Consider the following 13,229-nt stretch of genomic DNA (forward strand, 5'->3'; position numbering starts at 1 on the left):
AACCACACGGGGGGACCTGGTGAATGACCTGCAGAGAGCTGGGACCAAAGTAACAAAGGTCACCATCAGTAACACACTACAACGGCAGGGAATCAAATCCCGCAGTGCCAGACGTGTTCCGCTGCTGAAGCCAGTGCATGTCCAGGCCCGTCTGAAGTTTGCCAGAGAGCACATGGATGATACAGCAGAGGATTGGGAGAATGTCATGTGGTCAGATGAAACCAAAGTAGAACTTTTTGGTATAAACTCAACTCGTCGTGTTTGGAGGAAGAAGAATACTGAGTTGCATCCCAAGAACACCATACCTACTGTGAAGCATGGGGGTGGAAACATCATGCTATGGGGCTGTTTTTCTGCCAAGGGGACAGGACGACTGATCCGTGTTAAGGACAGAATGAATGGGGCCATGTATCGTGAGATTTTGAGCCAAAACCTCCTTCCATCAGTGAGAACTTTGAAGATGAAACGAGGCTGGGTCTTCCAACATGACAATGATCCAAAACACACCGCCCGGGCAACAAAGGAGTGGCTCCGTAAGAAGCATTTGAAAGTCCTGGAGTGGCCTAGCCAGTCTCCAGACCTCAACCCCATAGAAAGTCCGTTTTGCTCGGCGACAGCCCCAAAACATCACTGCTCTTGAGAAGATCTGCATGGAGGAATGGGCCAAAATACCAGCTACTGTGTGTGCAAACCTGGTAAAGACCTATAGTAAACGTTTGACCTCTGTTATTGCCAACAAAGGTTATGTTACAAAGTATTGAGTTGTATTTTTGTTATTGACCAAATACTTATTTTCCACCCTGATTTACCAATAAATTCTTTACAAATCCTATCATGTGGATTCATGGATTTTTTTTTCACATTCTGTCTCTCACAGTTGAAGTGTACCTCTGGTGCAAATTACTGACCTCTGTCATCATTTTAGGTGGGGGAACTTGAACAATCGGTGGCTGACTAAATACTTTTTTGCCCCACTGTACATTACTGTGCAAAGGCTTGAACCAACGCTGATGAGGCTTCAGCAATGGGTCAACTGAAGGGCCAGATGCATTTCTCAGGCCTCGTGACACGTATTTGTTAGTTTTCTTCGTATTTCCTAAGGACGTGAGTTTCAGATACTGGTCAGCTTCCTACCAGTATTGGTTTTTTTTGACCAGCCACTTGTTTTTGTCCTCCACTTTTCCAGTTCCCTAAAGCCAAGGTATGGCAAGTTTTATACAAGTAAAACTGTTGAATCGTTGGGATTTGTGAAATTAGGCTAAAGAAATTGGAACAAATGGTGTGTTTTTGTGACAGGCTGCTAATAACCTGCTGACAAAAACATTTCCAAGTGTTATGTGTTGAGTTAGGTCAGTGTTATGTGGCTTAACACATAACACAGACCTACAGAGGAAACACTCCTCTGAAATTCATCAGGTACAAGACTGAAACTCGACTGAAAATAAGGGGAAAACTAAAAAAAAGAAAAAGAAATAGTTTAAGGCTTCAAAAAGCCTGGAAAACTATTGTTAAAACCACTTAAAGAGATCAAACAAAGTCTGGAAGAAAATATAAAGGAATGAGCGATAGCTAATTTAAATTCAATTTCAAATCAGTTTTATTCATATAAGGTGCTTTATATTGTAAAGACCCTACAATAATATAAAAAACAGAGAAAACCACAATAATCATATGATTATTATGATATGTTATTGTATGTATGCCTTCTGATGATACTGCCTAAGGGAAGCATGTGTAATGTAAATGTAATGGAAACTGTGGAATAACTAACCTTAGTGTGTAAACAAACATAAACAAACTGAAGTCTATATTAGAGTCTCAATATCAATGGTACTGAAAGTAGCTGTACATAATGATATGTCTGTGGGTTAAAAAATGCTTGGCTCAACAGAGTTCTGACCTTCTGTCAGCCTGGCTGCAGTGCTGAAGGAAAACTTTGTTGTTTTCTTCGATCAGTGATGAATTGTAAGTTCAAGCTTTACAGAGGGCTTTTTTATTGTCTGAAACAGAACAAGACTTGTTCTAAATCAGATAAAAAGTCTGAGAAATCAGTTGATGATAGATAAAAAATAAAACTGGCTGTTGAGTTTTCCGAATAAAGTGGACAAGGAAAAGCATCAGGCTTTCAAATAAATTATTCTAGTAGTGTGCTTTGGATGAACAAACACCACTGTGCATTGTAATAGGAATGGAGAGAGCCAACACCCATAAGGGAAGCACAGTACTGTTTAATTTATAAAAAGTTTACAAAAGCTATCACTAAAAAATTTAAAAAAAAAACCTGGCAGCTGCCGGTTCTACCCCCTCAGCCTCCTAGTAGACACACTTATGGTATCAATTTAAAAATCCTAAGCTACTTGAGTAATCACATTCACAAGATTGACAGAAAACTTGAAAAATGTTCACTTTTACCATTACAATACAGCATTATTGTAATGGTTTAATTGATTGATTTAATTTTGTCAATATGTTTTCTTTCAGAGCCCATGTAATGAGTGGGATCTGGATATATTTGGTAGAGGGTTTATTTTCAAGATCAGGTTCACCTCCCATACCTTCTGGTAGTCTGGAAGCCAGGTGGCCCTTCCTTCAAAAGGGTCTCTGGACTTCGACATGTGGCTGAAGTCTGCAAATCCAACAGAAGTGTTACTGCTGTTGAATGAACTGCTGCCAAACGGGTCCAGTGTGCCAAAGAGGTCTGAAAATGACACAGTTACACTGAATTTATATCAACAATCTCAATGTACCTGGAAGTATTAGGTAGGGCTGGGATCACATATTTCCAGATTTTCTATATCTGCCAGGATACCGTTCACACTGTTATAAAATTTTATTGATGCTCCACATTCCCAGTTTACATTAACTACCTTAACCTTTTTTCAAAGCCATCATCAGGTTAAATTGCTTTGTTAAGATGAATAGATTTAGAATGAAGAAATCATGCTGTGTTGCAGTCTAGATTTTCAGGTTTAATTAAAAGGGTTTAACAGAAATATGTTTCCCAGTCACCTGCCTCCTAGATCAATCTGATTTGTTGTCAGTATGTTGTTGATAGTACATATCAACAGGAATTTTCAAAAATATGAATATAAAAGGTTTATCTGAAAATGTAAACGCTAAAGAAACTCAAGTCTGCACAGCACCAGAAAAGCTTTCAACTTTCTGATAAAATAGAAAGATAGAAGTAATAGAGAAGGAATAGAAGGGCATACAAAACCAGGCAGTCATATCATAGGTAGACTGTAAGTGGAATTAGTCACTAGTCTTTACTCATAATGTGAAAAAGCAGGATGAATTCTGAAATTTGCGTGAAAAGGGAAAGACCATCTCTGAATCGAGGAGGGGGCCTAAGGGTACATCTGTCACCATCTTACAATGCTGTGATTGAAGCCATTCCCTAACTCTGCGAATGGTACAGAGAGTACCATTGATCAGTGGGATTAAATCTGAGTTATTAAGTGGACTTAGAGCATTGGGTAAGCAACATGACACATCTTCTGTACAACCTGGGTTTTAATAGGCAAATTAACATGGTGCTCTTCAGCTAAGTAAATAAGTGTGGTGAGAGGCTCAATTTGCTTCAATCACTGTGACAGTCAACTTGACCCATAGAACAAGCATGTTTGTATAGACTACACTCATATCTCAGCAGAGAACACACAGTTTACTGAAACAGGTCCAATAAAGGTTTGTTAAAACATGTTTGTGTCAAAAACAAACACTAAACTGAAAAAAATTCCAAAATTGACTCCAAGCTAAACTCAAAATAGAGCTTAGGTCTGCTGTACAATGGTGTATCTGGCCAAAACTGTCCTTTTTGGATATTATACAGCACAGAGAATAACAAGTTCTTTTATTCTGTGGTTACAAAAACTACACGATGTCCAAAGCTATTGAGGAGGAAGTATTAAATCATACCTGATCCTTTAGGTTTTTGATGGCTTGAAGAAAATGGGTCACTGCTTGTGAAGGTAGTAGGTTGCTGCATAAAACAGAAATGAGAGAAATATATACAAAAGAATACAACGTTAATTGAAAATGTATTCTAACTACAATGTTTATTGAGGGGGTTTCCATGTACTTATTAATGCATTAATTATTATTGGTCTTTTTGTTTGTTTATAATGCTGGAGTAAACTCTACAGTGGGTGCAACTGAACCAGAAATCTCCGAGGTTCTTATGGAAACCTTCAATCTAAATGAAAATATAAATTAATATAAATTGACTGTTGTTTGTATTGACGATTGTAAAAACTGAGATCTAACGCTAAAATAGAAACAGAGGGAGCAAACTAAACATTCTGATCCCTTCTTGGGATAACCAGATATACATTACAAATCCACCTTTGAATCTCAACAAGTACCTTGGAGGGTAAAGTGGCACTTTTACTGAAAGGGTCTGGACTGGAGAAGGGATCCATCTTTGTGGTTTTCTTGAAGAAGTCTTCTGATGAAGCCTTGAATGGATCTGTCTCTTTGAAGGGGTCTCCTCCAAATGGATCTACAGCAGAAATGAACTTGAGCTACTTAAACTCTGTTTCTTAAAACTTTCATTGACCAGAGACATATGCATGTGGTACAACATATACAGTTTTGTCCTGCTGAAACATGCACAATCTGCAGTGCTCAGACAGAAGAGTTGAGGGGCCAGCTTCACTGTGGCTGTCGGATGGGTACACCAGGGACATTTCCGTGGTGAATTAACTATGGCAGCTTCCATTCGCACCATCCAGCTCCAGATACAGTGCAGAGCCAGGCACAGTGATGTGTGTAGCCACTTGTGGGAACGTGGTTTTTGACTGTCATGGCAGCCTGTAGCTTCTCTGCTGCACAGTGAAGCTCGGGAAAAAAGCGAGTCCCGTTGTATTGGCCAGCTACCGCAGTGCATGCATGCGGATTCCCTACAACCCAACCAGAATTCTGCCTCCCTCAGATTTCTTTCTTTCTTTCTTCCTTTCTTTTGTTCTTTCTTTATTTCAATCAATCCATCATTCCCAGCCACCACAATGGGCAAGACCAATGAGCTGCCAAAGGATGATAGGGACAAGACTGAAGACTTGGTAAACAAGACTATCAGCAAGAAGTTTGAAGAGAAGGGGAAAGCTGTTGATGTGGTTATTTGGAAACGAACGAAACATAAGATTATCATCAATTGCCCTCAGTCTGGAGCTTTGTGCAATATGTTGCCTCATGGTGTGAGGATGATCATTTGACAGGTATTGGATCAGCCCAAAACTGCATGGGAGGAGCTTCTTAATGATCTGAAGGCAACTGGGACCTCAGTCTCCAAAAAACACCTCTGGTAAGACACTACAATGTAATGGATTGAAGTCTTGCTGACTATGACCCCTAGAACACCATCCCCATGGAGTTGGAAACATGCCTTGGGGTTGTTTCTGTCCTAAGGGTACAGGACTTGACCACATTAAGGGGCCAGTGGACAAGGTCCTGTATCCCCTTTCCTCAGACGGAACACTGCAGATGGGTCTTCCAACATTATGCAACTAGCCAGTCTCCAGACCTCTAGCCTCTATCTGTGGAGGGAGCTAAAACTTTGAGTTGCCAAGCTGCAGTCAAGAAACCGCAAGGATTTAGAGAGTAGTACGTCATGTTTTGCTTTGGGATACTTACTTCATTCAATGACTCATACAAAAAAAATTTATAACTTTTGTGTAACGTTTTTTTCCTGGAGTATTGCCTGATATTCTAAGTGTCAATAGTAGCAAGTTCTTTAATATTTATATGCATATTTATATTAATACCTCTGTTTCTATACTCATTTTATATGAGTGCTTGATGTTTGCTGCTATCACGACTCAATTTCCCTCTGGGATTAATAAAGCCTCTCTGATTCTGAACAAAGATTAGAGAGTGTTCATTCTTTTGCAAGTGTGAAAGTTACAAATTGACCAGGGGCTCAAATATGTTTTTTAACCCACTGTATGGCTAAGTCTAGCCAAGTGTAAACAAAAGCATCAGCAGATAGGCATCATAAAAACATCAAACCAAAGCATGGACCAAAAGGTCAAAACAAACACAGTAAGTATTCCAAGAAGTACTTGGAAAGAGCTCTGAGTAAGTAAATGTAATCAATGAGTTGGGAGGTTGTTTTGGGATTTTTTTTTTTTTTTTTATTGAGGTAGTCTCTCTATGTTTAAAAACCTATAAGAAATGCAAACGGCTTACAAAAAAGTGCTTCTATGAGGGTTGTGGTGGGAATGTAATTTGTGTTTCTGCCGGTCCATGTAGTGGGAATGTACTCAAGCTGAGTAGAAAAGTGTCTACTCAAAGGTACAGCCCATTTAATATTTCAGTAAAAAATACACACTTGTGGTTGTAAAAACAACCCCCCCAAAAAATATGCTACATGATAGATTTGTAAGGTACATTCCATGCGAATTATTGTAATTCATTTAAGGAAAAAACATGCATGCATTCTAGTAAATGCTAAACCTGTTCAATGTAGTGTGCACAACAGTTTTAGTGCAACATTTTAAGTGATGAAATATTGCAGTTTATTTTCTGCCCCAAGATTAAATTACCTCTCAAAAAAGAAAAATTATTAACCTTTCTTCCCTGAAGTAAATACCTGTGGGTACTGGAGGCTGCTTTGCAAAAGGATCATTCTGAAAAGGGTCGCCTACAGGAGAGGAATCAAGCAAAGAGGGAAAGGCAGGAAGAAGACAAAAGACAGTCATAAATTAACTCAAGCTGGAAAATATAAGCTACTAGGAGGAAGACAACTTAATACACATAAAGCAGTAAACGCAGATTGAGGAGTAGAGAAGAGGAGAGAGGAGAAGAGCGCGTAGAAGGGATGAGACCACTTACCAGGGCTGGATCTTAATGACCATAAATATTCAAAGGATTAAAAAAAACCAGTTCTTTTAAAATGAACTGCTTGCTGGATTCTGAAACTTCTGTGTTTTTAATCATTTGACTGCATACAAGATCCAGCAAAAGAATTAAAAACCCTCTCATTGTATTTGTATTAGAATCAGGTTTTTTGAAGAAAACATTTCATTAAATGCAAAAATAAACAAATATAGCAATGCCAAATAAAATAAGTCATACACACAACTTAAACTAAGGTATAAAATAAAGTAGTTTTTACTCTGTACTCTTGGGAGGCTTCCTTACATTAAGAGGAGCCAAAAACCTCTGATTATTATATCTTCTGGTTGACGTAGATTTGATGTGTATTCATTCATTTATAGACATCCACCTTATTACATTCTGCACTGGGGAAATTCACTTGTTACAGCAGCACAGGGAACAGGAAGAAAAGGTGAATCAGAGTTATATTAAAAAAATTTAAAAACCCAAAATACGATACTATGGGCAGGTGATGGGCAGGTTGCTATACCACCCCTGGTTACTATACAGCAGGATTTTTCATTTTTATATCTACATAAAATGCAGTGGGATAAACAAAATACATGTATTTTTAAACACTATTTATCCTGTGTGGGTACTGTATAGTCCATCTGCTGTTTGGATGAAGGACCTACAACGGCCCTCAGACCTACACCATAACAGTCTACTGCTTTAGGAGCTGCTCCACAGTGCAGGGGGTGAGTGGTGCTGTACATAAAGGACATTAGTTTGGCTAACATCCTTCTTTTGGCATCATTATGAAGGTCAAGGTCAAATGCTTGGGCAACCTAGATACTCATGTCCCCCAAGGCCTAGTATATCAATGTGAAATTGGAAGAATATCCATAAAAGATGGTTTTATTTGTTTTCTCAATACAATGCCCTACGATGTCATAGTAATGCCATGAAAGGCTGACATCGTCATATTGTAACACAAACAGGCTGACGTCAGAATGTTGTAATAAAAACATAAAAACATCTACGTTTTTGTACAGCCCTTGGCCTTTGGGGGGAGTTGCACAAACTGAGTGCTCTTGTTTTAACTTCTGTAACTTGACTGTGTCATGACTGTGGATGAAAGGAGCAACTATAAAGTTTGCTTTTATTCATGTTCAGTCAAAGAGGTGCTTTGATTAAAAACTCAGCTTTTTCCCAGTAACGTGTTTTATGGCAATTACAGTAACAAACACTGCTGGAAAACTGGAAACTAGAATAAAGTCTTTTTTCGCTCAACCTGAGCTCACGGTCTCTATGGCAACTCTGACAGCATTGCCACTGATTATTGATCATTATCACTTCCACAGTCAACTGTCAGTTTTATTATTGGGATGTCAGCAACTCGGGGTGAGCGGATGATGAGGCACATAGTAGACAGAGGTCGCCAACTTTCTGCAGTCAGTTGCATCAGACCCCCAAACTTCAAGTACTCGTCAAATCAGATCAAGAACTGTGCATAGAGAGCTTCATGCAATCTATTTTCAAAGCTGAGCAGCAGCTTACATGCCTTGCATCACCAGATGCTGTGGTGTAAAGCCCACTGCCACGGGACTCCACAGATGTTCAAACAACATCATTTATCAAATCAGTTTTCAGAAAGACAGGTGCTGCCTATACTGTATCATGCTGAGATATTTGTGGGTTGCCGTTGACAGCACTAACTGTTGCCTGCTGTTTAGCCTGCAAGTTGTTGCTCACCACAGTCACCAGCCTGCCACTCTTCACCTAAACCCATGCCCACACTTTGATCTTCATGAGGGCTGGATGAACTTCATCACCAGAGTCAAAAGTTATCCGGTTTACATGGTGTATAAACCATTGTTGTACTTAACTTTAAAAAATATTGTAATGGGTCACTCCAATACATAAATGCCTATATTAAAAGAGACTATGTGTTGTAGTCTCATGTCGGTATTACTGTAGGGTCCACCTTACAATCTAAAATGCCTTGAGGAGACTGTTGTTGTGATTTGGCGTGATCCACACACTCATCAATCATCTTTAGACACTCATTCACCCATACTCCCAACATGCAGTGCAGTAAAGAGAGGAGAGGATAGCAGAGGAGAGGAATAAGCCACTTGTATTAAAAGATTAAGAGGAACACTTAGAGATGGTGATGCAGTGAAAGTTAAGGGGGATGACAACCTTTGAATGGGTCTGTTTTGAAGGGGTCTTCAGACTGGAAGGGGTCAGTGGGAAGCCCCTGAGGTTGACTGTTAAACACAGATGGCTTCACTTTGAATGGGTCCTCCTGTGGAAATGAGAAAGCCAAAGAGAGAGAGAGAGAACAGAAGCTTTTATCATCTCTTCTGCTGTGGACAAACAGAATATTTAGATATGTATGCATGATATGTATAGGTTTTATTTCATTTGTTGTATTTGTACGAGTAATGTGAGCACATATCATAACATATACATCCATGGGATCAGATTCACTACAGCTTTATGCGTTCTGTCACACAAGCTGTATCTTTGCTTGTCAAAAACAATATAACACTTGGTTGCATATGCATTTAATAGAAGGTCATGTAAAATTTAAGAAGGCATATGAATGAAGTTTGCTTAAATACTTGTGATGGCATACAAGATGAGTTAAAAAGAATTAAAAAGAAATCCACACTACAATTGTGAATATGGAACTTCACAAATGAAAAAGGTAACAACGATCGGGCACAACAAACGAGCACCAGGTCTACCCAGGACTATAAAACCAAATCCTATGACCTTAATAAATGTTACACAGCACACTGGAAAATAAAAGCACACCTCTATCAAAGATCCTGACCTGTACTGCTCTCACCATGGCTGGAAATCCTCCATTCTCTCGGTCACTGAAGCCTTCACTCATGTCAGCCAAGTTGGTCATGCTGCCTCCATGGTTTCCATTCAAGGTGCTGTTGTACTGCTCAATGCTTTTAGACACTTCCTGTTGACTATCTTGAATCTGTGACAGCTTGCTGCGAGCCTGCAAGGTATACATACAAGCAAACCGTTAAAAACAACAACATTTCCAGAACATTTCCAGTGACACTGGGCTGGTGTGACACTGGTATAACATGTTCCTCTGTGTGAAATTCTCATTTAAATCATACAGTAAAAGTGCAATAAGTTGATTTAATTTAAAATGAATAGAAATTACTGAAAGTTTGCTTCCAGGAAACACTGATCAGTTTCTTTAAGCTGGTTTCAAAAAGCTTTTTTTGTCTTAAATATGTTTTCCTCATTACGAGACAGTTTGGCCAAGATGAAAGGCATTGTCTATTATATACACACACACACACACACACACACACACACACACACAGCACAGAAATAATGTTTTTTGGCATAGCTATGAAAAACACTGCTTAGAGCAAAAAAAAGGTTTCCACTGAAATTGTACAAATATAATACAAGAACTGAATTCAACATCAACTTGTGGATGTTATAAAACAATAATGGAAACTGCACTATGTGTGTGTGTGTGTGTGTGTGTGCGCGCACAGTGGCTGGCAGGAAACAGAAGACACACCACACCACAGCAGCTGAGACAAACATACACAATTGGTTCCTCTGACTTAATTGACAAGATAAAGAAATGGATTAAACATTCTGGTGGTGCCCCCTGTTGACATTCTTTAGACATACACATTAACAGGACCTATGCCCTACCTGGTTGATCTCATCCTGGGTTGCTTTCAGAGACTTGATGATGGTCTCTAGTTGAATCTTGCCTGCGGCCAGGCTTTGCTCCAGCTGATTCTCCTCTTGTTGCAGCCGGCCCAGGTCAGCCTTGGCCCGGCTCAACTCTTCTTCCTGGTTTAGCAAGTCTGACTCCTGGGAGTGGATTTGAGTCTGGAGGCTTGAGATCTGAAGGCAGAAAACGGTGGCATAAAGAATTGGGTCAGAGGTTAAAACCTGCCAAGAGACCACTCTGTGCTCGTTGCTAATTATTTTACATTAATCTGTTTGATTTCTTCTTTTCTTCTATTTTGCATCATGCTAGTTATCTCAAGGTAATTTTGACTTCAACAAACAAACACTGAAAACAGCATATTGGAAATTGAATACATTAATTTTCAGGTATTTTGATTCTGTGATTGTTGTAGAATAACTGAGGCAGTACTCCACAAAGGGGAAACTTCTACATTATCAGCATCCTTCTCTCTCTCTCTTACCATCTGAGACTCTTCCTGGCACTTAATCCGGACTTCATTCAACATGTCTTCTAATTTGTGTTTCTGCTGGTCCATCTCCTCCAGCCGGTCCTGGGCATCTTGTTTCTGAGCTTCTAACTCCTGCAGGCTGGTTGTCTCTCTGTCCAGGTCATTCTGCATTTCCTGATAGACAATAACAACTGTTGTTGTGATTTGGCGCTATATAAATAAAATTGAATTGAATTGAATTCCAGATATGCTGCCCTGTACTTCAACAAAACTGGGCTGGGTGAACACATTCCCTGATACCTCATTATATTTGCTGGGCTTCAAATTTCTCTGAGTGGATTGCAATAGAGATCTTTCTGGGAAAGCTAGGAGAGGGAGAATGTGCTTCTATATAAATGAAGGTTGGTGTCACAGTGTTGAAAAAACCACAAACCCTCATATATTGTATATATACACACACTTGATCAATAAAGCTGATTCTGAGGCTAACAGCTCTTTGGGAACCACCTTGTTAGTTCAAAATTACAATTCTACACATGTTAAACTGTGTTGTTTTTAGACATTTTGTAGATTCACCTAATAACATGGGAACAAATTATTTCTCTTCGTAACAAACTGATAGTAACAAAGTACCTACAGATACAATTTAAAATTGGTTCCTTTAGTTAGGTGCTTTTTTTTAATCCTTGAATGACTCATAGTTCAGTGTTAAGTGGCTGAACAAATAAAAATAAATATTCCCCTGAAAATGGTCAAGAACTGTACTGAAAATGAGTAAAAATGCAGTCAATGTTCAAAGAAAAACTTTAAAAGGCCTTGAGAAAGCCTATACAAGTACTGCTCAAGGCCAATTTAAAAAAATAAATAAAACATATTACAATATAAAGAAATGAACGGTGGCTGAGTATTATACACGTACATCAAGGACAGAGTGTCTCAATTTTATGTTGAGTCCACATCCAGTTGCTACCAACTGACAAAAAACAAGCTGTCCTCACCTGCACCTCGGCACTCTTATGTCTGATAGCCTCCTCTGCTTCCCTGATGTCCTGCTCAAGAGTGTACTTCTCCCTGGACAAAACCAGAAACATTCACACAAACACAGGCACATTGATTTTCTTATTTTAAAGGTTTATAATATGTATATAAAATAATTACAGAATAAGAATAAATAAATGAAAAGTGTATTTCACTGGTGCCAATTTTAAAAAAAACTTTGTGTGCAACTTGACAGAAGAATCATATAAAAGGTATTTTTATTTCCCAAAACAAAATAAGCACATCTATGTCTGGCAATGGATTCAGGTCAGGCCAATGTGTTGTTACATGAGGCCGGGCATTGTCAGGCACCATGAGGAGCCACGGACCCACTATACCATGTCTGATAATGGGTCAAAGGATTTCCTACTGATGAGTAATGGTAGTCAGGGTGCTGTTGCCTAGCCTGTAGAGGTCTATGCGTCCCTCCATGGATGGATTTTGCACTTAGACTGCAGGCTTTCTAGAGTATTTAAATGTAGAATGGGACGCAGAGCCTTCAGCTTTCAGGCCCCTGTCCTGTGGAACCAGCTTCCAGTTTGGATTTGGAGGGAAGACATCCTCACTACTTTTAAGATTAGGCTTAAAACTTTCCTTTTAGATAAAGAATACCGTTAGGGCTGGATCATGTGACCTTGATACTTCCCTTAGGTTGCAATAGCTCTAGGAGGCTGCTGGGGGATTCCCATGAGGCACTGAGTTTTGCTGCTGGGGGAGTGTTTCCTCTTCACACTTTTTTTTTTCACTTACTATGTGTTTAAACAGCTCTCTGCATTTAATTATTAGTTATTATTAATGTCTGGCTCTCTTACACAGTGTGTCTTTGACCTGCCTTCTTCCCCTAACCCCAACCAGTCGCAAATTTTGTTGTGAGTTGGCAACACATAAATAAAACTGAATTGAGCTGAACTGGACATGCCTCTCATCACCATTGTTGACCTACTCCTAAATTAAACCTGCTCCCATTTATGAAAAACATCGGACGTCAGTGGTGGACCTGCAATTCTGGTATTCTGTGGAAAATGCTCTTCGGGCTCCGTGGTGCTGGGCAGTATAGGGCCTACAGCTATTGTATTGATGCCCGTTTCTGATTGTGTGGTCAGAGATATTCACACCAGTCATTTTGTAGGGCTCATCCTGTTCCTCCTTGCACAAGGGAGCAAACGCCAG

The 13,229-nt window shown here is 39.4% G+C and overlaps 1 protein-coding gene across 11 annotated transcripts in view; it reads right to left on the reverse strand.

Annotated features, from left to right (window-relative positions):
* eps15l1a (epidermal growth factor receptor pathway substrate 15-like 1a) overlaps positions 1 to 13,229 on the reverse strand; it is a 53,555-nt gene that overhangs the window by 18,306 nt on the left and 22,020 nt on the right. For 6 of the 11 annotated variants that reach the window (XR_014272222.1, XM_082510295.1, XM_082510290.1 and 3 more), the window contains 9 exons: positions 12,020 to 12,092; positions 11,034 to 11,195; positions 10,528 to 10,725; positions 9,662 to 9,841; positions 9,022 to 9,127; positions 6,590 to 6,640; positions 4,365 to 4,501; positions 3,919 to 3,982; positions 2,556 to 2,698 (listed from right to left, as the gene is read on the reverse strand). Coding sequence is in view for 10 of the 11 variants with exons in the window: in XM_082510295.1 (XP_082366421.1) it covers positions 2,556 to 2,698; positions 3,919 to 3,982; positions 4,365 to 4,501; positions 6,590 to 6,640; positions 9,022 to 9,127; positions 9,662 to 9,841; positions 10,528 to 10,725; positions 11,034 to 11,195; positions 12,020 to 12,092 (1,114 nt within the window). In the remaining variant the exon portion in view is untranslated. The remainder of the gene's footprint in view (positions 1 to 2,555; positions 2,699 to 3,918; positions 3,983 to 4,364; positions 4,502 to 6,589; positions 6,641 to 9,021; positions 9,128 to 9,661; positions 9,842 to 10,527; positions 10,726 to 11,033; positions 11,196 to 12,019; positions 12,093 to 13,229) is intronic. The other 5 variants (XM_082510287.1, XM_082510292.1, XM_082510293.1 and 2 more) reach the window with 2 other exon arrangements.

Source organism: Aulonocara stuartgranti (assembly GCF_965226115.1).
Source record: "Aulonocara stuartgranti genome assembly, chromosome: 17".
In the NCBI taxonomy this organism is placed as follows: domain Eukaryota; kingdom Metazoa; phylum Chordata; class Actinopteri; order Cichliformes; family Cichlidae; genus Aulonocara; species Aulonocara stuartgranti.